Source organism: Trachypithecus francoisi, unplaced genomic scaffold (genome assembly GCF_009764315.1).
Source record: "Trachypithecus francoisi isolate TF-2019V2 unplaced genomic scaffold, Tfra_2.0 Lachesis_group4, whole genome shotgun sequence".
In the NCBI taxonomy this organism is placed as follows: Eukaryota; Metazoa; Chordata; class Mammalia; order Primates; family Cercopithecidae; genus Trachypithecus; species Trachypithecus francoisi.
Genome location: NW_022681469.1, coordinates 52,713,017 through 52,738,690, shown reverse-complemented (window position 1 = coordinate 52,738,690; position 25,674 = coordinate 52,713,017). Strand labels below are relative to the sequence as shown.

The window sequence follows — 25,674 nt, the reverse complement described above, 5'->3', positions numbered from 1 at the left end:
ACCTCAGCCTCCAAAAGTGCTGGGATTACAGGCGTGAGCCACCACACCCAGCCTGTGTTTCTACAATACCAGGATGCTTCTCTTAAATCTTACCAAATACAGACCAAAAAATATCAGGCACAGCTTCATAAAGGTTTGCCTTTGTGCTCAGACAATAAAGCAAGGTATGAAGGTGAACTAAACTGTTAGATTAGATTAAAATGCCTTTTTGCATTTTTATCACAATGTATAAACCATCTGAAGCTGAGTTACAAAAATATATGAAAAGATGATCATGTTTTTTCAACATGCAAGATTCCCTCAAGTCTGAGTGGACATAGATACTCCAATAGTAAATAACCAATAACAGAGTTCCCAGCCAGTATGCCCAAAGCGGTGAGGGATTTGGGGATGCACCCATTGTCTCATGCTTTGAGGAGCTTCCTCAGTTCACCCCAGTGTGCCCACTGTCACCACTATTACATGTGCCAAGACGTGAAATACATGTGGGAAGCACACATTTGTCTTGCCATGTTTCTCCCTGTCTCTCTCACTGCTGTCTTTTGCAAACTCTCCATTTCAGTGAACTGATCTGTTCACTGTCCCACAGATGCCTTCTGGCTTGAGGACTTGCCCCTGTGAATCCTCTTCCTGGAATCCTGGACCTTCCCCTGCATATTTAAAACAAAAATTTTCAAATCCCACCCAAAGTGAGCTCCTCCAGTAAACCGTTGGCTTGCATAATGAAAGTTACATCACACAGTTAAACTGCTTGGACTGCATATGCTAAGACATCGCACATGTTATTCTTTCCTCTGCATGCTCTGTCTCTCCAAGCAGACCATAAATAATCTCTCTGAAGGCCTCTGCAAAGAGCCTTCCTCATAATAAATAATTAATTTTTAATGTCTATTGATCACCAATACTTCCTACTGTGTTATTTTCTAAACTGTTCTATCTTGTCATTGCTGTGATCACTGATGTGATATTGAAGGTCTGAGCCTTTGATTGTGTTTTTTTCCCCCTCCAGTCAAAATGATTTGTATGTCTACAGATTCACAGAAGGGAAAAATAGTATGTTATTAAAACAGGACATTAATGAGGACTGAAGGTCTTCTAAATATTCTGGGGATATAAAATATTCTTACTCATAAAGGATGCCTCTGCATGGAGGAAGTATCCACAGAGGAAGGAAATCTTTGCCATTACTTCTGCCTGGGAGCATTTACTACAGATAGTCAAATCTTAGTGGCTATATTAAGACTTGTGGAAGAGCAGTGTACTTTTAATCTCAAGCCACCAATAAACCTGACGTATTCGCAAATTTAGTCATAGAACAGAAAATCCTTTGCCTAATCAAACTTAGCTGACTAGTTCCTTCAGAAGCAGGCATGGCCAAGAGGCTGACTCTCATGTTTCTGGAATAATGTGGGGTGTGTGTGTGCATGTGCAGTGCCAGATTGGGACCTGGCCCCCTGGAAGTGACTGAGCCAGGACAGGGAAGGGATGTGTTGAATGGTCCAGGGAACAGAGCTGGCCAAGTTCATGGTCCCTTTGAGGTCAGCCCTCCCACCCTCAAACCTCCTCCCACTCCATCCACCCCCAGGAACCCTCTCACACACTCTGGGTAAAACACAGCTTGTCAAGCTCTCACATCACGGCTTGGTGGCTGCAGTGTTTTGATCTTCCCTCAGGACCAACCAAGAAGGCCAGCCTTGATGCTTCTAAAGCTGCCAGCCTCCTAAGGGAGTATTCCTACATAGGAATATACTTTGGGAAGCTGATAAGCCCCCTCTAAATATTTAGGAGGCAGCCTTTGAATTAAATTATTTGCCTGCTGATGTCAACTATTAGAGTTCTATTTAAAAGTTAAAATCCAAGGGGCATATGTAAAAGGAGATAAGTCAAATCAATCATTTATCTCGGTATCAGAGTAATTCAGAGGAACTCTTAATTATATACTTCCAAGAGACTTGTGAGGCCACCTCCATTCTATCTGCTGCCCTTGAAGCTCAGCTGGAGTCCCTGAACACCCCAGTTAGAGGATGAACTCTCGCACAGGGAACTCGGAGATGGAGGAGAGGGGGCGCGGGTTCAGGATGCTTGGAGGTTCTGGAAAGAACTGAGGTCACCTGGAAGATACAAAGCTACTCTAAAAATGATTTAGGATGGCTTTTCTATGCATTCTCTACTCCCACAGGCATCAGGAGCCAACTCCCAGGATGGACTCTGCCTGATGCTGTAAAAGCGTTCAGCTCCCCAATGTCCCCACGATACCAAGCAACCTCCTTCTCTTTTGTCTACAGTCAATTAATCAATCATTGCTGACAATAAGGCTCCATCCTCAACACAGGATATTTTCTGAATCATTAATTTTTGTTTCAGTAGTTGATCCTTGTTTGAAATATAATGTATTACAATGTGGTGGTACTAAGTATTAAAATCAAAATATCTTTTTATTCATCTTTCAATTTTAATACTTTTAGCATTTCAACCATTATTTGAAGGGTTACTTACTGCAGCATGTCACATTTATATACATACACATGCACATGCTGCAGTGCTTTCAGCTTGAGCCAGTGATATTTTAGGCCCCAAATGCTCTGAAAAAATAGACAAAGCTCTCACCAAGCTAAGGAAGTGAGCTCCAAGACCATGCCTTTAAAAATTTTCAGCTGGAAAACTTAGTTCTCAAGATGACTACGTTTCTCTTTCCCCACTCCTCAGTTAGTGTGTATGAACAAGGATTCTTTTGAATTCCCAGGAGGGAAATGAGTTTAATTTGACTGGTAAAAGTCTTCTTAATAGGACACTTACTACTGTGGCTCTTAAACCTTTTCTTTTACTTAGAACTAGCTACAAAGATATTTCATATGTTTATATCTCATAATGGGTAATTTTGGTTTGGATTTATGTCATTTTGTCTCAGTATCACAATTTTTGAAAAATTAGTTCAAAGAGAAAAAAAGAAAGAAAGAAAAACCATGGTAAACATTGCTTAGTCTCATACTCTTACCCTCTCTCTCTATGCTAAAACAGGAAATGCATTTCTGACACTTTTAAAATGAGCAATCACACGTATAATCAACTTGGTTAAAACTTCCTTCCTGGTAACTGCAACACTTCCTCTGCATCTGGATATGAAGGGAGCCCCAGAAAAGCAGAAGAATTTAGAGGCACACTGGGTAGGTCTGAATTTGTTTTGTTTTTAAAAATTAAACAAATGATCCTTCAGCATCATCGCCTCCGCTGCTTTATCAGGTATTGCTTCCTTCTATTTTTTGCTCTTTGTTGGGTCTGACTCGGAATAGTGGCACTTCCTCCTTGGCTAGATTATTTTTATCTGGAACTTCGTCGGTTCTCGAGATGATACTACCACCGAATGTCTGTGTTTCATTGTCTAGTCCAACCTGTATTGTGGATATTCACAAGGTTCCGGCAATAGTTTTGCAGGTGCATCAGATTTTTGTTTTTGTTTTGGGAGGAAAAGGGAGGGCACGGTGGCCAGGCTTCATATTCCTACAAGTGCATCCTTCAAGATTACTGTACTTACTGTGTTTCCAACATCTTCTCATAAAAGGGGAAAGTGTCATAGCCTCAGCCATGAAGGAAACCAGTGAGTATTAGCTTGTTTTCCTCTGCATCTTATAAGATCGTTCGGTATCACTGAGGCAGAAGTTATAGCTGTGTATTTATATGCTGCCTAAATTTGGACATGTTTTATTTCAAGTTAGTGTCAACATCAATGTATCTTACAGTTCTCTTGTTAGTTATTCTATAATGTAGCAAAAGACCAAAATGAATGTTTTAAGCCACAAGAGACAGTTCTTTGGGACAGTTGGTTTCACTTACTAAGTATAACTTCATATTTTAAGAGAGGGAATATTGGCTTTAAAAGTTAAGCCAAGATTTGAACATAAGTTTGGATCAAATGAAATGTGTCTGTCTTATCTTTTTATCAAGCTCTCCTTTTTGGTACACATCAAATGCTCTACTATTTCTTAAAGAAATAATGTAGTTTTGAGTCTAACATTAGTTATTTAAGAGAGTAAATGATATTTTCTGAAACTTTTTTTGTTTCAGTGATTGATTCTTGTTTAGAATATAATGTATTACAATGTAGTGATACTAAATATTAAAAGCAAATACCTATTAATCTTTCAGTGTTAATACATTTCAAATTTCAATTATTATTTGAAAGATTTCATATTGCAGTATGTTCCATTTATACTTAAGTGCTTTGTAAGGGTAGGTACTTATTGAATTCTGTGGAAAGAGTAAGTTAATGAGAATAAATCTGTGAATTTGTGTTACAAAAATGAAAATATTAGAGTAAAAGAGAAGTTAAATGATTGGGGGTCTAAACAGAAGGTCACTGGAGTCCAGAAATCCTGCCTTCCATCCTGTGGCTCTTCCACTATTAAGCAGAGACAGATCAAATTAATTTAAATTAATTAATTAAACAATGTTAAAATTGCCTACATGTTCCTATTGGGAGAGTACAGCCTTGGGTGACTCTTCTAAGATACTGACCTAATATAGCAATGACAGCCACAATGCCGACAAATTCAGTGATTCAAAATTTTACATATCTGCAAGTGGTTTTGACTGTAACTTTACTAATTCCGACATGTTTTAGCTTTACGAATAAAATGACTTGCTTTCCTAATTAGAAAGAAAAAAAAAAGAAACCAAGTGACAGGAAATTTATTAGGGAGCAGATCCTGGGTCCAGGCAGTTTGAAAACAGACAACGTGAAGCAAGGTTGGGTGAGGTGTCTGGGTTCCAAGAAGTGTGAGACTGAACAAAGAGGAAGTTTAAAGGCCTGTTTTCAAAGTGAGGTTTTTTGGCATCTCATGTTGCACCTTGTAAACTAGGACTTGATCCTTAACTGTACTATTTTAGTCATCTATATATGTTTCAGTATGTTTAAGAACAATTTCCATTCTGAGCCATTATAATGTGTCATGCACTGTGCTGGCTGAGTGTTTTACCCACCTCTTTAAAATTTTCAAAGTATACAGAAGTAGAACGACCAATAAGCCCCCATATACCCGTCACCCATATTGAACAAGTATTATTTAACTCTCCCTCTGGGTCATTCATTACTAACCCGTCTGAGAGATGAGAAACAAGATCAGAGATTAAACAGCCCAAATCACCCAGAAAGTAAGTGGCTGGACCAGGACTCACGGGCCCGACTCCAAAGCCCATGCTCTGAAGGGCTGTAGTGCTTCCAGTTTAAAATACTTGGTCCCTCTGGGTCCCTGCACACATGTACGCCGCCTATACCTTCTCTTTCCTCATCTCACCAGAAAATATAAAGGGAAAGTGCCTTTCTTGTGACAAATCCGTGTGTCCCTCCGCTCCCAGGTCGCGTAGGGCATGGAGCTGGAGAACTATGAACAGCCCGTGGTGCTGAGAGAGGACAACTGCCGCAGGCGCCGGAGGATGAAGCCGCGCAGTGCTGCGACCAGCCTGTCCTCCATGGAGCTCATCCCCATCGAGTTCGTGCTGCCCACCAGCCAGCGCAAATGCAAGAGCCCCGAAACGGCGCTGCTGCACGTGGCGGGCCACGGCAACGTGGAGCAGATGAAGGCCCAGGTGTGGCTGCGAGCGCTGGAGACCAGCGTGGCGTCGGACTTCTATCACCGACTAGGCCCAGACCACTTCCTCCTGCTCTACCAGAAGAAGGGGCAGTGGTACGAGATCTACGACAAGTACCAGGTGGTGCAGACTCTGGACTGCCTGCGCTACTGGAAGGCCACTCACCGGAGCCCGGGCCAGATCCACCTGGTGCAGCGGCGCCCGCCGTCTGAGGAGTCGCAGGCCTTCCAGCGGCAGCTCACCGCGCTGATTGGCTATGATGTCACCGACGTCAGCAACGTGCACGACGACGAGCTGGAGTTCACGCGCCGCGGCCTGGTGACGCCGCGCATGGCAGAGGTGGCCAGTCGCGACCCCAGGCTCTACGCCATGCACCCCTGGGTGACGTCCAAGCCCCTCCCGGAGTACCTGTGGAAGAAGATTGCCAACAACTGCATCTTCATCGTCATTCACCGCAGCACCACCAGCCAGACCATTAAGGTCTCGCCCGATGACACCCCTGGCACCATCCTGCAGAGCTTCTTCACTAAGATGGCCAAGAAGAAATCTCTGATGGATATTCCTGAAAGCCAAAGCGAACAGGATTTTGTGCTGCGCGTCTGTGGCCGGGATGAGTACCTGGTGGGCGAAACGCCCATCAAAAACTTCCAGTGGGTGAGGCACTGCCTCAAGAACGGAGAAGAAATTCACCTGGTACTGGACACGCCTCCAGACCCGGCCCTAGACGAGGTAAGGAAGGAAGAATGGCCTCTCGTGGATGACTGCACGGGAGTCACCGGCTACCATGAGCAGCTGACCATCCACGGCAAGGACCACGAGAGTGTGTTCACCGTGTCCCTGTGGGACTGTGACCGCAAGTTCAGGGTCAAGATCAGAGGCATTGATATCCCTGTCCTGCCCCGGAACACCGACCTCACAGTTTTTGTAGAGGCAAACATCCAGCATGGGCAGCAAGTCCTTTGCCAAAGGAGAACCAGCCCCAAACCCTTCACAGAGGAGGTGCTCTGGAATGTGTGGCTTGAGTTCACTATCAAAATCAAAGACTTGCCCAAAGGAGCTCTACTGAACCTCCAGATCTACTGTGGTAAAGCTCCAGCAGTGTCCAGCAAGGCCTCTGCAGAGTCCCCCAGTTCTGAGTCCAAGGGCAAAGTTCAGCTTCTCTATTATGTGAACCTGCTGCTGATAGACCACCGGTTCCTTCTGCGCCGTGGAGAATACGTTCTCCACATGTGGCAGATATCCGGGAAGGGAGAAGACCAAGGAAGCTTCAATGCTGACAAACTCACGTCTGCAACTAACCCAGACAAGGAGAACTCAATGTCCATCTCCATTCTTCTGGACAATTACTGCCACCCTATAGCCCTGCCTAAGCATCAGCCCACCCCTGACCCAGAAGGGGACCGGGTTCGAGCAGAAATGCCCAACCAGCTTCGCAAGCAATTGGAGGCAATCATAGCCACTGATCCACTTAACCCTCTCACAGCAGAGGACAAAGAATTGCTCTGGCACTTTAGATATGAAAGCCTTAAGCACCCAAAAGCATATCCTAAGCTATTTAGTTCAGTGAAATGGGGACAGCAAGAAATTGTGGCCAAAACATACCAATTGTTGGCCAGAAGGGAAGTCTGGGATCAAAGTGCTTTGGATGTTGGGTTAACAATGCAGCTCCTGGACTGCAATTTCTCAGATGAAAATGTAAGAGCCATTGCAGTTCAGAAACTGGAGAGCTTGGAGGACGATGATGTTCTGCATTACCTTCTACAGTTGGTGCAGGTAGGGGATGTTGATGTTATCAATGGAAGCCTTCTCCAAAGGAATTTATTTGCATATGCACAGGCACCCCATTCAGTTGTCATCAAATGCCCTTTGTTCAGAGCTTCATCATCGGCCAAAGTAGATCTGATGAAGCCACCTCAAAAAGTAGTAAACTGTTCCATGTACATTTTTACTGTCTTGGAGGGTTTGCCGACAAGCGTTTTGCAGACATTAGTACTTCACGTTTTTAGAAGAATTGGCCCTGTGGGAATACTTTGTTCTCATTTATTATTTTAATGATAGATTCCACTTAATGCTTCCTTGTGCCAAGGCTCCAAGTGACTGACATGCTTTCAGTGTATTATCTCATTTAACTCTTTCAATAACTATGATGGAGGTCAAATTAACATTTGCACTTTGTACATGAGGAAACTGAGGTACAAAGAGGCTAAGTAATGTGCCCAAGATCACATACTTTGAAAGAGGCAAACCAGAATTCAAACCCAGGAGGTCTGCCTCCAAATCCTGCTCTTTTCACTACCCTAAACCCTTTGCAAATCCACCACCATATCCTTCATCAGTCTGGTGTCAGGATTCTGGGACTAGAGATAAAAAGGTCTTACTCTCTGTCTATGTCTATTACAGTTCACAGAATAATATCTCATATCTGGGTAGAATCTTGAAAGCTCCTCTCTGCAGATAGGTACAGGACTGTATGTATTCCTACTCCGTTTCTCGTGATGTTCCTTGGGGTCCTGAGAGGACAGGTGATTTTTCTAAGGTTTAGCTAAGAAGTTAAAGAAAGAAGGGGGAAGAGTTCCCCTGCTCACTTTAGCAGTTCTCAACTTATATTGTACTGCTTGACAAGGGAAAGGAAGTAAAGGAATTTGAATAGAAATGCTATTTTAGAGCACAGACCTATTCATTCATTAATTCAACAACATGTACTGAGAAGACTGGCATTAAATGAGTAGACACACAAACAGATGTTTAATACCAAATTGTGACAAATACTTTCGGGAAAATTATACCGTATTATGAGAAAACAGTCCAGGGGTCCAAGGGACACTTAATTTTGATTAAGGGACCCAGGGACAGTTCTGAGTAAGTGACGTTTGACCTGAGATCTTTAGGAGTAGCCAGGCTAAATATTACACACTAAACTGTCTAATCACTATCTGTATTTATAGGAAGTTCTGGAGTTTTCTGATAAGCATTTTGGATAGCCTCAACTTTAACTCTCAATCTTCATCTTCCTGTTAGTCAGATACTTGAAACATTACATTTGGCTTTGTTTTCATCCGTTAAATATATTCAATAGTTTTTTCACTAGTTCAGATATTTGTATAACACTAAAGAATTTTAGAATAATTAAATCGTCTTCAGTTTTCTAGCTCTCCATAAGAAAAACAACATGAAACAAACTTGAGTGAGCTCTGTTGCAAATCCTAAGGCTAACATGAATTATTTTTCATTGTCATGTTCACAAGTAAACTTTAAAGAGCTGGAAAATGAATAATCTTCTTTTTAGAAATGTGTTAAATGGAAGAGGTCAATACATAATATTAACATTGAATTTGTGGTCTTAAATCTGAAGAAGAGTAGTCATTTGTAAAACTACTTGAGACATTTTCAGCTATAGCTAAATGACTCATTCCTGATCAAAATGGTCTCCTAGTTGAGATCTGCACTGCCTTTACAGAAGTGAAACCTGAAGAAGGTCAGAAAGACTCACATCTGGGTTAGAAACTTAAAACATTGCGAAAATGAGTACTGGTGGCTAAAAGACCACATTCTCAGAATTAAGGCCTTTGATGCAGCTACAGTGGCACCCATTTGACCATAACTTTGAAAAGCACTTTTGTAAAAACTTGTATAATTGAAACATGATGAAGTCACTACTGATCATGTCCAAACTGGAAAACCAGAGGAAGAATTGTAAATCCTTCCAAGAAGCCTCCAGTTCCTAAAATATAAACTAGAATGGGAATTTCTTCCATTCCTTAGGAGAAAAGGATACGCCATTTCTATTCATAAAGTGCACACTCTGAGATATTTAATATTAAGTCTCTCTTCATGTTTACATATGATATCTATCCTCTAACTTTGTATATGCTTTTATAATAATCTGAACAATGTTAGTGTTGCTGCTTTTAAAGTTATGAACTATTTCAAACTTACAGAAAAGCACAGAGAACAATGAAACAAATACCCATGCACTCACAAGATTTAATTGTGTTTTTTACATTTTATCAGTTCTTCCTCTTCAGTAATAGAACTGTACTAAGTCAATATTCTCTAACATCAGCCAAGTGATATGAAAATTACTGAACACCAAAAATGAAGATGAAATTATACCTAAGAAAACATAAAATCAGGGACTTTTGGACAGAAAGCTCTGTACACACCACAGTGTGGCAAGGGGTAGTGATTGCTCTATGTGGATTGATCTAGATCCACTGTTTACTTGTAGTTAAGAACCTGTGAGACAGTTCAGTGACTTGCCAGTAAGATGCCAAAAAGAGAGGCTATAGGGCTTTTAGGATCTTTTCATCTAACAAATATTTTTCTCCTTATGTGTATTATACTATATGTCCACTGTCCATTTTCTTTCTCACATCCTCTCTTACCTTGCACTTTATAGATTTGTTACAGTGTCTCCATCTTTCCCCTCTACCCCTCCAACAAAACCAGTAAGACCTAATTAGAGCAAATTCCCTCACCTCTTCACCTTTGAATTTATCAACAGCACATGACTGTGAGTCAAGAGTTTCAGCCTCTAATCCCAGTTATGTTATTGGTTGCTCTATGATCTTAAGTCAAGTGGTTCAGTCTGGTCCTAAGTGTCCTCTAAAAGACAGAATTAAACTTAAGTGACTGTTAAGATTTTCATCTTTCTAGCCATGAAGTCCCACTAAAGCAGAGCACCAGTTCTCCATTTACTTTTCCCTGATTCAACAACATAGAGTACAGTCCCACAAATGCCAATGTGTTCTTCCTTTAGGCAGTGAAATTTGAACCATACCATGATAGTGCCCTTGCCAGATTTCTGCTGAAGCGTGGTTTAAGAGTAAGTACTTCCATTTTGATAATAGCATGAAATTTTAAGTTGCCAAGAATTGACTGGTAGACCTAAAGCATTAGTCATAATAATTTCAACTTTCTTGTACCTGCCCTCAGAACAAAAGAATTGGTCACTTTTTGTTTTGGTTCTTGAGAAGTGAGATAGCCCAGTCCAGACACTATCAGCAGAGGTTCGCCGTGATTCTGGAAGCCTATTTGAGGGGCTGTGGCACAGCCATGCTGCACGACTTTACCCAACAAGTCCAAGTAATTGAGATGTTACAAAAAGTCACCCTTGATATTAAATCGCTCTCTGCTGAAAAGTATGACGTCAGTTCCCAAGGTATGGTGGCTATATTTTCTTGGTTCTTCTTCCAAATGCCTTTGTCTCCAAATGCCATTGTTCCTATAATTCTTTTTCTTCCTGGAATCCAAGTTGCATCCTCCTGAAGGCACCAAGAACACATTTTTGAGTCTTCTGTCTGCATAGAGTAAACAAATTTAAAGTTCTCCTTTTACAAGTTCATAATTTTTAACTATATATTTACATATTCTTAACTCTGAAAAATTAACTAGCATTATGCAGATGTAAGATGTATTTTTAAGAACAGTTGCATACACAAAGATTAGATATTTCCAAATCTTTACCTTTTTCTTCACATCTCTGAATATGCACATATAGTTTTCAAGTTTTCAGTCTTATTAAATGATGAATTTTTGAGAGGTTATTTTAATTTTTTGGCATTTCTTCATCTATATATCTCAGAGTAATATGTAGAGATACATTCATTCTTCCCTATCTGTGGCCCAACATCTGTAAATTCAACCAAGCATGGATAGAAAACATTTGGAAAAAAATTGCATCTGCATTGAACACGTACAGACTTTTTTTCTTGTCATTATTCCCTAAACAGTACAGTATAACAACTATTTACTTAGCATTTACATTGTATCAGATATTATAGGTATCCAGAGATGATTTACAGTTTATGGGAGGAAGTGCGTAGGTTATATGCAAATACTGCACCATTTTATATCAGGGGCTTGAGCATTCATGGATTATGATATCTGCAGGAAGTCCTGGAACCAATCCTTACAGAGACCAAGAGATGACTCTGTATCTGTGTGTGTGTGTAAAGGTAATAAACACACACACACACACACACACACACACACACCCCACCTTCTCTCTCAAGCCGTTTCCAATATCTTATCCCTACCCTAAGAAAACCTGCTCCTGCCCTAGGAAAATTAATCACTCCTTCTCTGTAATTCTGTAGATTTTGATTGATACTACATTAAATTAAAGTATTTAACATATCTTCCTGGTCTGGTAAACTGTATGAACCTTGAATCTAGAGAATATCTCGTTTTCATTTTTACATACCTAGACCTAGCACTGTGGCTTATTACGTAGAGACTTCATGTACTCAACCAGTATTTTAAACTCCTGAAAATTTAAAATGTCTTTCTCCCTCTGATTCTTACAATGCTTCCTCCTAAAAATGATAATGGTAATAATATTTTATTTGTATCTTAAGAAAGGAAAACATTTGTACTGACTCTCATTCTGTCAGTTATCCAGTAATTTTTAATTCACATATTTTGCCTTTAGAATTTTGAGGCTGTCGCATCCATCTTCTCTACTTCTCTACAGAACCTAACTTCCTCTTCTGAAAAGAAATTACAGAACCCTAACCAAATTCCATTTATTATTTTCCTCAAATGTCTGTTCCTCAAATCAAATGGTAGTTTAAAGTTTAACATGCTGGAAAGAAAACTACAGTATTAATTCCTTAGCATTACCCTCAGAGCATCCTTCTCTACCTCGATTGTGTTGTTGTCTATGTGTTAACCCACATATATTCACATATTTCTGTCCCCTGTTGTAGTATGTGCACATGGTTATGTTGCTCACAGTAAGCCCAATGTATCTTACCACCTCATATGGTTAGTTCCTCAAAGGCAAGGCCCACCCACTTTTCTCCTGCTCTACACCAGAACAAATATATAGAATGCTATGAATAAGTGTGTTCTCAGGAAATGTAATAGATAATATTGATGATTTCTTGAACTCACATAACTCTTGTGTACTTTTGACAATTACAGTTATTTCACAACTTAAACAAAAACTTGAAAACCTGCAGAATTCTCAACTCCCCAAAAGCTTTAGAATTCCATATGATCCTGGACTGAAAGCAGGAGCGCTGGCAGTAGGTATCACTTGGATGTCTCCATGTGGTCTTTATGTCTTGAAGATGTCTAACATGCTTGCTGGGGCCCAGTACTTAAAACCTAATGTTTGTGCATAGATAGGGAAGCTGGAGAATCTCTGGATGGGTTTCTCATAGGCCCTTGTCTAATCACTGGTTATGAAAGCCTCAACACCAGATAATTTCCCTTCCATATTTTTTAAATCAGCTTGAGATACTCTTTGTATGCAATAAAAATTGTCCATTTAAAATGTAGAATTCAGGGAACAGGCGCAGTGGCTCACACCTGTAATCCCAGCACTTTGGGAGGCTGAGGCGAGTAGATCACAAGGTCAAGAGTTCAAGACCCAGCCTGGCCAACATGGTGAAACCCCATCTCTACTAAAAAATACAAAACAAAGTTAGCTGGGCATGGTGGTGCATTCTTGTAATCCCAGCTACTCAGGAGGCTGAGGCAGGAGAATTGCTTGAACTGGGGCCCAAGAGGCAGAGGTTGCAGTGAGCCAAGATCACACCACTGCTCTCTAGCCTGGGTGACAGAGCAAGACTCCATCTCAAAAAAAAAAAAAAAAGTAGAATTCAGTGAGTTTTGAGAAATGTATACAATTATATAACCACCACCACAATCAAGATCTAGAACATTTCCATAGACATGTTATAGAAAAAGTTCTGTCATGTCCCATTGCAGTTAATCCTTTTTCTCCTCCCATTCTCTCTGCAAATGTGACAGATCTACTTTCTATCATAAAATGCCTTTTCTAGACTTTTATTAAGATGAATCATACAGTACATAGTTTTATATCTGAATTATTTTACTTTTCATAACGCTTTTAAGATTCATTCATGTTATTGTATGTATCAGTAATTTGTTTCTTTTTATGAGTGAGTAGTAGTCCCTTGCATGGATATACCACAGTTTGTTTTCCATTCATTTTTTGAATAAATGTTTAACAGTGGGGTAGTTGGGTCAGATGGTGTGTGTGTGTAATTTTACAAGATACCCATTTTTCCAAAGTGGTTGTACCATTTAAATTCCAGCAATGTATACAATGAGTTCTAGTTGTTCCACATCCTGGCAAGCACTTGTTATTATCAGTCTTTTTCATCTTAGTCATTCAAATGAGTATGAAGTGATATCTCACTATTGTTTTTATTTGCATTTCCATAATGAGGTTGAGTGTCTTTCTATGTGCTCATTTTCCATTAGAGTACCTTCTGAAAATTTTCCATTCAAATATTTCACCAGTTTTTTAGTTGGGTTGCCTTTTTTTTTTTGAGACAGAGTCTCACTCTGTTGCCCAGGTTGGAGTGCAGTGGCGTGATCTCAGCTCACTGCAAGCTCCATCTCCCAGGTTCATGCCATTCTCCTGCCTCAGCCTCCCAAGTTGCTGGGACTACAGGCACCCAACACCATGCCCAGCTAATTTTTTTTTTTTTTTTGTATTTTTAGTAAAGACGGGGTTTCACTGTGTTAGCCAGGATGGTCTCAATCTCCTGACTTCGTGATCCACCCACCTCGGCCTCCCAAAGTGTTGGGATTACAGGAGTAAGCCACTGTGCCTGGCCCTTATTTTTATTTATGAGAGTTACTTATATAAACTGGATACAAATTCTGTATCAGATATACATTTTACAGATATTTTCTGTTAGTCTGTGGCTTGCCTTTTTATTGTCTTAGAAGTGTCTTTCAAAGAACAGAAGCTTTAAATTTTGATTAAGTCAAATTTGCAACTTTTTCTTAAATGGTTTGTGCTTTTAGTGTCTTATCTAAGAAATCTGTGCAGGCCTAGCACAGTGTCTCACACCTGTAATTCCAGCACTTTGGGAGGCCAAGGCGGGAGGATCTCTTGAGGCAAGGAGTATGAGACCAGACTGGGCAACATGGCAGGACTCCATCTCTATAAAAAATTTAAAAAATAGCCAGGCATGGTGGCATGTGCCATAGTCCCCGCCCTTGGAAGGCTGTGGTGGGAGGATCACTTGAGCAAACATAGCAGTGAGCTGTGTTTGTGCCACTGCATTCCAACCTGGGCTACAGAGTGAGACCTTGTTTCAATAAAAATGAAAAAGAAATCTATCTAATCCAGTGCCTCAGCTTGGGGTAATCCCTTTGTCTGCCAAGGCCACATTTGGCAATGTCTGAAGACATTCTTGATGGTTAGTTATAACTGAGAGAATGCGACTGGCATCTAGTGGGTAGAGGCCAGGGGTGCTGCTGAATACCCTGCAAGGTACAGGATAGTCCCCCAGAACAAACACTATCCACCCCAAAATGGCAACAGTGCCAAGGTTAAGAAATTCTGGTTTAACTCAATGTGGCAGATATTTTTTCTGAGAAGGGTTATGGTTTTAAATCTTACACTGAAGTCTGCAATCCAATTTGAGTTAATTTTTGTGTACAGTGTGAGGTGAAGGTCAGAATTCACTTTTTAACATGAATATCCAGATTTTTCAGCACCATGTGTTGAAAAGACTGTTTTGTTTTGTTTTTCCTGGAGAATTACCTTGGCACCTTTGTCAAGTATCAACTGACCATATATGTGTGGGTCTACACCTAGATTCTCTGTTCTTCTTCCACTGATCTAAATGTCTGTCCTTACGTCAATACCATACACTCTTGATTCTGTTTAAATAACAAAGTACTTCATATACGTGTGCTTACACAGGCAACAGTATACTTCCATTAACCCGCACATCCTTTGCATTATTTTTATTATGATTTTAACTTCTACATATGTTATAAATGGCACAATACATTACTATTTTTGCCCTAAAGAGTTAAAAAATAGACTTCACAGACTTAATAGATGAAATAATTTTTAACTATTTACCTATATATTTACCATTTTTGTTACTCTTTATTGCCTCATATAGGTCCAGATTTCCTTGAGCTTCTAACATCTTTTTTACTGCAAGTTTGCTGACAATAAATTCTTTCAGCTTTTGTTTATCTGAAACACTTTTTATTCTGCTTTCATTTTTGAAAAATATTTTCCCTGAATATGGAATTCTGGATTAACTGGGTTTTTTCTCACACTAGCATTTTTTTCTGGCTTGCATATTTTCTGATGATGAGTCTTATCTTTGATTCTGTCTGCATAATATGTCTTTTTTTCCCCCCAGGCTGTTTTTAAGATTCTCTTTTATTTCTGGTTTTCAGCAATTTGATTATGATGTACCCTGGTATGGGTTTCCTTTGTGTTTAGCCTGCTGGAGTTTATGGAGCTCCTTGAATTTGTGAGTTTATCGTCTTACCAAATTTGGAAATTTTTCAACCAGTTTTTTTCTGTTGCCTCTTTTTTCTCCTCTCCGAGACTTCAGTTACAGTAATTTAGACTGCTGGACTCTGGGCTCAGTCTGGATTTCCTTCCTCTGTGCTGTAGCCTAGAAACAGCCCCCAGGCAGTAATCTGGGGCAATTACAGGGCTCACTTCATTTGTCTTCCTTTTCTCGGGGGTCAGGGACCTCCACTGCCTGTTCAATGTCTGGAAAGAGTTTTATATATTTTTCATAGTTTTCTAGTTGTTTATGGCAGGATGGTAACTCCCGTAGCAGTGAAGCCATGTGAAAAGATGAGGAAGTTCTTCCCCTGAATGTTTAATTTTATATACAATTACCAGCAAACTGGCCTTATAGCAGAAGCACACAGTATCCACTGTCCATCTGTCCATTATTTAGAGATTAGAAGGAATTATGACATATTAATACAGCTTCAAATTGTGTTTGCTTTTTTTTTTTTTTTTTTTTGGAGGTGGAGTCTCACTCTGTTGCCCAGGCTGGAGTATAGTGGCATGATCTCTGCTCACTGCAAGCCCCACCTCCCAGGTTCAATGCCATTCTCCCACCTCAGCCTCCCGAATAGCTGGGACTACAGGTGCCCGCCACCACGCCCAGCTAATTTTGTTTTTGTATTTTTAGTAGAGACGGGATATCACCGTGTTAGCCAGGATGGTCTCGATCTCCTGACCTCGTGATCCACCCACCTCATCGTCCCAGAGTGCTGGGATTGCAGGCGTGAGTCACGGCGCCCAGCCTGTGTTTGCTTCTTTAAACGACTACATAACAATTTTGATCTGTGGTGAACTCACCTTTGCCTGAAACACCTACTTTTTTTATGCTTAAGTGAATGAGTGCCAAGCCACATTTCCCCTACCTTGAATTTATTTAGATGTATGAGGTTTAGGGGGAGGGCATGTTGTACCTAAATGCCAGATTTTCCATTTATTTCTGTTAAATTTCATCTTCTTAGATGTAGCCTATTGCATCTGATTCTCCAATAATAGTTTTTTTGACATTGTGGAAGCATTAGAATTCTTTTTTCAAATTAAATCTTAGACGGAGGACAAATGTAATATCCAGGTTGCTGTCCATTAAAGAGGATGTGGGAGTGCCAGAGCTCTGTGTGCATGGGGAGGGTGAGATCTGCCATACCTCTTAGGCACCTCCAAAGACTCTTGCAGTTCTTTGGAGCACAGTTTGAGAGGCACTGGTTTAAGAGTTGTGAATTCACTCTCACATGGAGTTTCCAGATTTGGTGAAAACAACTTCTGTATTTTTACCCAAATATTGAAAATCATTTTCTAACTAGGGCTTTGCCCTTGTTGTTTATAGTGATGTTTTGCAAGAGAATTTGTGTCTCCACCATGTGTGTTCATTATTCATTGTGTGTGGTGAACATGTGACTGCTTCCTTACAGATTGAAAAATGTAAAGTAATGGCCTCCAAGAAAAAACCACTGTGGCTTGAGTTTAAATGTGCCGATCCTACAGCCCTATCAAATGAAACAATTGGAATTATATTTAAACATGGTGATGATCTGCGCCAAGACATGCTTATTTTACAGGTATGCTAATTTTAAGATTGTTTTCAATTATCTGGAAACACAATTCTGTATTACATCAAAAACATGCCTTCTTCTACTGGCTCTGTTCCTACACCCTTCTTTCATATGATGAATTGTGATCAAATATTACATAATAGAGAGTTTTCACTTGGGGAATATGGCTGCAGACTATTAGATATGCAATCTAATGAGCATTATGGTTCTGTCCAAGATGCATATCTGGCACTCCCAAGTAGCCAGATATACCTCCCTCACCTAATGTGTTTTTTATACACCCCATTCTAAGCTTGATAACATAGAAAATAGCCATGTTTATCCCCAGCACTCACTTCATTCCTGCCCATAGATATGTCTGCACATCTCTAGGCACTCTTAGCTACATCTCCTCTGATACACATAAACAAATCAAGCAATGATTTGATGGGAAGGAGAGAGAAGATGAGCAAGTAGGTCACCACAGAAATCCTGCAGGTAAGTGACAAGAGTGAAGTACTATTAGGGCAGAAGGTGAATGGTGAATGTATCGGTGCTAATTATTTTCATATTTTCTAACATTTCTAGATAAACTTTAGCTTCACAAGTCTGTAATGTTCTCCAGATTCTAGTTGGTCAGTATTGTAGGGGTAATAATTTCTAATACTTAATATGGTTTATTTAAAGTAGACAAATCACATTGATTTCAAGGTAGCCTATTTAAAACTGGTCATGTTTCCAATTCTAAGTTTCTGTTTTTACTTATTTCTTTTTTTGTTTGTTTTTTGAGACGGCGTCTTGCTTTATCACCCAGGCTGGAGTGCAGTGGCGCCATCTCGGCTCATTGCAAGCTCCGCCTCCCGGGTTCACGCCATTCTCCTGCCTCAGCCTCCCGAGTAGCTGGGACTACAGGCACCCGCCATTATGCCCGGCCAATTTTTGTATTTTTAGTAGAGACGGGGTTTCACCGTGTTAGCCAGGATGGTCTCGATATCCTGACCTCGTGATCCACCCGCCTCGGCCTCCCAAAGTGCAGGGATTACAGGTGTGAGCCACCGTGCCCGGCCTACTTATTTCTGATATAGAAACAGGAATACCTTTGTTTTGCCTTTGCTTTGCTTTCATTTCAAGAATGGTCTATGTATTGTCCAGGAGGTATTTTAGAAAAGAAAAAGAGAAATCCTTCAAACTTTTTGCAAGTTTATTAAATTTCAAATAAATCTGGAGAATATTTCGAATTGTTTGAAGATGGACACTTTAAAAACACAAAAATTACTCTGTTGGTCTTCTCATTTTAAGGGAAAGTTTGCCTTTGTCCTTTAGGTACTTCATGGTTTTGTTTTTTTAATTTTTTAAGGTAAGGTCTTGCTTTATTGCCCGGGTTGGAGTACAGTGGCACAATCACGGCCCACTATAGCCTCAAACTCCTAGGCTCAAGCAATCCTCCTGCCTTAGCCTCTGAAGTAGCTAGGACTATAGGTGTGCACCACCATACCTGGCAAATTTTATTTTTTGTAGAGATGGGATCTTGCCATGTTGCCCATGCTGGCCTCAAACTCCTGGGCTCAATGAATCTTCCCACCTCAGCCTCCCACACAACTTTCACGTTCTTCTCCTTTTCTTTCTCTTCCTCATAAGAAAACCAACAGTGTGGACCTAGAAAATAGCTCTCTGGTCAAAAAAAAAAACCTCTCGGCCCTTCACTCAACAAAAACATAGCCTTTCCTTCTCTGGGCCAGGCATCAGCCCCCAATCTCCATTAGACCCTTCATCCTTCTATAGGAATGGACAAGATTGTGAAAGACACCATGACAATGGCCAAAATTGCTCGGATTCTAGGCATGAGCCAGATAATCGCCAAAATTGCTGGGATTCTAAGTGTGAGCCATCATGCCCAGCCTACTTTGTTTATTTGTTGGGACACATAATTTGGCAGCTAAGGGCAAGTTATTTAAGTTCTTTAAGGCTTTGTTCCTTCACCTGTAGAATGGGAATAATAATCTTATCCACATTATAGGGCAATGCAAGGATCACATAAAGCAGCATTCAGTATATATTCGCTATCATTATCATCATTGTAGTTACTGCTGTTTGGTTGTTGCCTTAGAGTGATAAATATGTGTAAGGATGTTAGAGTTTTGTGGTAAAATAGACACAAATAGAGCAGAACATTTTGAACAGAGAGGTGATGAACCACAGCTAAAACCTACTCCAAAAGAAATTTATTGGCTGAGCACGGTGGCTCATACCTGTAATCCCAGCACTTTGGGAGGCCAAGGTGGGCGGATCACTTGAGGTCAGGAGTTTGAGACCAGCCTGGCCAACATGGTGAAACCCCATCTCTACTACAAATACAAAAAAAAATTAGCTGGGCATCATGGTGTGTGCCTGTAATTCCAGCTACTCAGGAGGCTGAGGCAGGAGAATCACTTGAACTTGGGAGGTGGAGGTTGCAGTGAGCCAAGATCACACCACTGCACTCCAGCCTGGACAACAGAGCAAGATTCTGTCTCCAAAACCAAAACAAAACAAGAAATTTGTGTATCCGCTTCCCCAAGGTACATTTCGGAAACCAAAATTAACAAGCTCACAAAGAAGAGAAACTTTAGTGTACCAGATTGACCAATAAACATACAGTTGTCACTTACATGTTTTACATTTACTTTTATATTTTGTGTTACAAGATGTGATTGCTATTTTCAAGAAAAATATATTAAGTTTATATATATATATAAAATATAAACATTTTTATCTTTTGATGCCCAGATTCTACGAATCATGGAGTCCATTTGGGAGACTGAATCTTTGGATCTGTGCCTCCTGCCATATGGTTGCATTTCAACTGGTGACAAAATAGGTATGTAGTTACCTCAGGAGATGAATAGACCACTCAGCTCATTTGAAAAGATTATAATTCCTTCAGTATAGACATTTAATAACTGAAAAAATCATAATCTTAATAAAAAGGAAGAAAATATTTCCATGCTGGTGAATGTGACTATCAATTTAATGTGGATATATTGAAAATACAGGAATGCATGATTCAAATCCTTGTGACTATACATGGAAATGATTTTAGTAAGAACTTGTTCCCTTCTCTTTCCTTCTCCACCTCTAAACTTTAACTCATTTCATTACATATTAAACTTTTCTCTCACAAATAACATTTAAAAATAGATGGAAAGATCTGTCACTTATTTTAGTATTCCAGAATTCACATTATCAAAGCTATTACACACTCTACTATCAGGTATTTTTATAGACATTCACCATTAGTTTCAATGAAACATATGTTTATTCAAGTTTCTGATCTGAGAACTCTACAAAATCATTTACATTGAACCCTGTAATTTAAAAAAGGAAAAGGCACAGATTGCCATCTGAGGAAGAATATGCTCAGCATATAAATGCTTTTATTTATTACTATTCAAAACCAGCCCTTTCCTCTTGTCATTCTGGGATATTGAAAGCATATCGCACACAACTTCCATGTCCTCCTTCTTTCCTTTCTATTCCTCATAAGAAAACCAATAGCATAGACCTGGAAAATAGCTCTCTGGTCAAAAAAAAAAAGCTGCCCTTCACTCAACAAAGACATAGCTTTTCGTCTTCTGGGCAAGGCACTGGCCCCCAGTCTCCATCAGACTCTGTGCATCCTTCTATAGGAATGATCGAGATTGTGAAAGACGCCACAACAATTGCCAAAATTCAGCAAAGCACCGTGGGTAACACGGGAGCATTTAAAGATGAAGTCCTGAATCACTGGCTCAAAGAAAAATCCCCTACTGAAGAAAAGGTGAGCTCATGCTTTTTCCCAGTCTAACGGCTCCTTACAAGTTGTCATTTATATAGCAATAGTGGCTTCACGTTTTCAAAGAATCTGTCAGTGTCTTGCCTCCTGACATATTAGTGAAGTTTTTTACTTGTGAAATAATGAAGTACTCTCCCATGGTGACAGCACATCTGTGCGAAACAGAGGCACTCAGTTCAGGACTCCATGAGCATTTGCTTCTCTTTTGATTATCAGGCTTGCTTTGCTTAAAATTTGGTTCTGTGAAATAATGTTAGCACTTTTTATGGCTATCTATTTTTGTTGTTCAGCCAAAATATTTAGTTACCATGTGTAAATTATTATGTACCTGGGAAATACAACATACACAACAAAGTAATTTATAATTTACTGCTGAACTGTACTCTAAATGGTAAATCATGGATGCTGAAAATGTCAGTTCCACCATTCCTTGGAAGTGCATATGCTCCATCCTTCACAAGCTGTGTGGTTAGGCTGTTTGGCTGTCGTTTAAAGTTCTGCTGCACAGGATTAGCACTTCTCATTTGCATGGTGAGCAGCCTTTTGGGGAGGAAATATAATGAGTAGCACTTATTAATCTGTTATACATGTAGATCTGTGAACCCAAGCATACTCTTAGTGGTCACAAGCAAAACATGTTCACAAATGAAGGAGAAATTACCATGGGTTCTGTATAGTTGTTGGCAAGTGATGCATGGAGAGGAAGTGAACCCTTTGATTAAATTACTGTTGCCCTTTGACTCTTGTTTCTTCCTCATGCCATTGTGCTTCACTGAATCTTCACCTAAAATATAAGCAGGGCAATGAGAAAGACGGCAATTCATAGATACAATGCTAATGAAATCTGGCACAACTAACTTGCTCTCTGAAAATGGTTTCCAGAATAGTCTCTTTTTAGAAGTCATTTGTAGATTCATGTTGCTTTTTATAGTTAGAAGACAACTAATATTCAAATGCATTTTAATTAGTTTCAGGCAGCAGTGGAGAGATTTGTTTATTCCTGTGCAGGCTACTGTGTGGCAACCTTTGTTCTTGGAATAGGCGACAGACACAATGACAATATTATGATCACAGAGACAGGTGAGTTTATTTAGTGCAGAATAAACTTTTATTGTGGTAAAATATATATAACATTTACTATTTTAACTGTAATTTAACTCTTAAGTGTTTAGTTCAGTGGCATTACATATGTTCACCTGGTTGTACAACAATCATCACCATTCATCCCCAGAATTTTTCCATCTTCCCCAGCTGAAACTCTGTACCCATTAAACACTCCCCATGTCCCCCTCCTTTCAGAACAGAGTAGTCTTTAAATGGAGTTTAAGACTGGAGCACATATTTAGAAGTCATTGTGTAAAGACACTGATGCTTCAGTTACTCTAGACCGGTGGCCCCCAACCTCTTTGGCACCAGGGACCGGTTTGTTGGAAGACAACTTTTCCACAGACAGGGATGGGGGAGCAAGGATGGTTTCAGGATCATTGCACACTTTTTTTTCAACTCGCTTGCCACTATAAAGCCTGCCACCAGATGCAGCTCAATCGTCACTTGCCACTCACTGAGAGGGTTTTGATATGAGTCTGCAAGGAATTGATTTATTATGGTCTTTGTGCAGTGAAACCTCTCTGCTAATGTTAATCTGTATTTACAGCCACTCCCCGGTGCTAGCATCACCACCTCAGCTCCACCTCAGATCATCAGGCATTAGATTCTCATAAGGGGCACACAGTCTAGATCTCTCTCATGCACAGCTCACAATAGGGTTTGCATTCCTGTGAGAATCTAATGCCACCACTCATCTGACAGGAGGTGGAGCTCAGGCACTAATTCAAGTGTTGGGGAGCAGCTGTAAATACACATGAAATTGCTCACTTGCCCATCGCTCACCTCCTGCTGTGTGGCCCATTTCCTAACAGACATGGACCAGTCCATGGCCCAGGGGCTGGGGACCCCTGCTCTAAAGAGACCACCTCACTTGAGGACTGAGGTGTGAGTGAAGGAGGAAGAGGCAGGAAATGAGTCTTAAGAAGACAAAGTTAGAGCGACAGCTGGGAAACTAGGAGAGGGTCATATCCCAGAAGCTGGCGAAGGTGGAAGTGATCACCAGTGACAGATGTTGCAGAGAAGCAAGAGAAATAACTCATAGATAACCTTAAATCTCCCTAACCCACTAGACTTTAGTGGTTCACTGTCCACTCTGACAACAGTCAGTAGTGGCCACCAAAGCATGAGATTTTTCTCTATGAATTTGGGCCGTTTTAAGAGTAGAGTCTGGAAAAAGCATCAGATGGGGATAGATTGCTTACTTCCTTTGAGAATTAAAAGAGATAATGTACTTATGGCAATAGAAATGATAAAGGGCTAAACAAATAAGATGATGTTGATTGTGGTGGTGATAGTAGTAGAGGTAGAAATTGACCTAAAGGAGACTCAAAATGATTTGCTTCTATCATGCTGCCCAAGTTTCCGAGATCGGACACGCTTAAATACATTCAGGATGGTATGGCCATAGATGGCTACTCAAAAGGAAAAGGCGAATATCCCTGCCCCCAAGCAGAGTGAAACATCAGTCTATCCCGAGTTATGTAAAGAGCATAAGAGAGTCTTAGGGATAATGATGACATACTGGCCAGAGAGTTTGATTTATGTTTCTGAGAATAATTTTGAGATGAGAATTTTATAGTGGCATCTGGCTGTCATCTAAAGAACACCAGAAGGATATCAAAAACATACTTGGTTCAAAGAATGTTTTGTGGCTACGACTTTCACACACCTGCTAAGACGAAAAATATCACAAGCTGACAAACATTGTAAAAAATACTTTCATCACAAGATAGCTCATTTTTAGGCAACTCAAAGAAATATTTTAAGGAACAAAGTGCTGTGTCACTGTAATGATGTCAGATACTTTCTTCTCTTAAGGAAACCTATTTCATATTGACTTCGGGCACATTCTTGGGAATTACAAAAGTTTCCTGGGCATTAATAAAGAGAGAGTGCCATTTGTGCTAACCCCTGACTTCCTCTTCGTCATGGGAACTTCTGGAAAGAAGACAAGCCCACACTTCCAGAAATTTCAGGTAAGTCACCTCCTTCTTCATCGCCTGCTGAGAATAGCACCCAAGCAGATGGTACCTGCAGCACGCCACAGCCCTTACCTCTCACTCAGCTTGGAGGCCAGTCCAGCCTCCACCCCTACCCTCTTCTGGCATGGCCAACCCTACCTCCTCCCTGTCACTTCCATTCATTCCTTCCCCAAGTGCAAAATGACACTTCTCAGTAATCCTCCCACCTAAAACCAAACAGAAGTAGAAATATTTCATAAGCAGTGAGATGGGAAAATGTGGAACATCAAGATGACGCTGGCACTGAAGAGGACTTTCAGGAAGGGTGTCTGCTGAGCAAGTTAGCCACTAGATATTTGTCTATTAAAGACCTTAGCTAGAAGACTCAAATTTTACACGTATTTTTCAGAACTCAGAAAAGGTTGTGAGCTTCTCTTGGTTTTTGCTATAGGTGAATTCTTGATGCGCCACCTGCACTTATCTCATTTTTTTAAGGCAGAGTACTCAGTATTTCATTTGAAATCTGTTGGTTTGACTACAGGTTCTGCTAAGACTTCTAGCTTTTCCTGCTCACCTGTAAACAAGCTCCTGCATAAGTCTGTCCATCTCCCTGGGAGTGTGTAGATCAGGGGAGTCCAATCTTTTGGCTTCCCTGGGCCACACTGGAAGAATTGTCTTGGGCCACACGTAAAATACACTAGATAGCTGATGAACTAAAAAAAAATTACAGAAAAAGCCTCACAATGTTTTAAGAAAGTTTACAGATTTGTGTTGGGGCACATTAAAAGCCATCCTGGGCTGCATTTGGGTTGGACAAGCTTGGTGTACCTTCTACCTGCTTTCCATTCCTTCCTGGTCTGTATCCAGTTTTGACTATCAAATACTTCAAATACCCAAGAGAATTAAACACTGGCAAAATTAATACCTGTTAATGAACATAATTCATAAGAGTTGTAACTACTACTGTAATATATCTACGTTATAGCAATACAAGCACAAAACAAAGACAAAGAATAATTACTTTATATGTACATTTGCCTTGGGTGCCCTTTAAATAGCCACCTCCCTTAGTGCATCTGAAACATGATGTGCTTTGCATTTCACATCTCAGACTAGCTCTCTTTTCCTTGAGTCTCTTCTTGAGTCCAGGGTTACCCTTGGGAGACGACATGACCCTTAAAGTTCAATAGAACAGGAACTAGGATACATTGTTTTGAAACCTGTCTGTTCTTGTTTGTTCTCCTGACTGATTTTCAATATGGTGATTACAAGACTTACCCTCCTCCCACAGTTCCAGTGGTGTTGTCAGAGAAACTGAGATCTCTGTGGCCAGATGGTCTTGTGATTTTTAGTGTGTGTTTT

At 40.3% G+C, this 25,674-nt stretch overlaps 1 protein-coding gene across 3 annotated transcripts in view; it reads left to right on the top strand.

The window, feature by feature from the left end:
* Window positions 1–3,050: 3,050 nt before the first annotated feature.
* PIK3CG (phosphatidylinositol-4,5-bisphosphate 3-kinase catalytic subunit gamma) overlaps window positions 3,051–25,674 on the top strand; it is a 44,102-nt gene continuing 21,478 nt past the window's right edge. The window contains exons 1-10 of one of the 3 annotated variants that reach the window (XM_033195119.1): window positions 3,051–3,164; window positions 5,353–7,359; window positions 10,346–10,411; window positions 10,522–10,747; window positions 12,514–12,617; window positions 17,314–17,460; window positions 20,200–20,290; window positions 21,099–21,229; window positions 22,213–22,324; window positions 24,170–24,327. In XM_033195119.1, coding sequence (XP_033051010.1) covers window positions 5,365–7,359; window positions 10,346–10,411; window positions 10,522–10,747; window positions 12,514–12,617; window positions 17,314–17,460; window positions 20,200–20,290; window positions 21,099–21,229; window positions 22,213–22,324; window positions 24,170–24,327 — 3,030 coding nt within the window. In that variant the 5' untranslated portion in view covers window positions 3,051–3,164; window positions 5,353–5,364. Of the gene's footprint in view, window positions 3,241–3,267; window positions 3,596–5,352; window positions 7,360–10,345; window positions 10,412–10,521; window positions 10,748–12,513; window positions 12,618–17,313; window positions 17,461–20,199; window positions 20,291–21,098; window positions 21,230–22,212; window positions 22,325–24,169; window positions 24,328–25,674 lie in introns of those variants that run through there. The other 2 variants (XM_033195118.1, XM_033195120.1) reach the window with 2 other exon arrangements.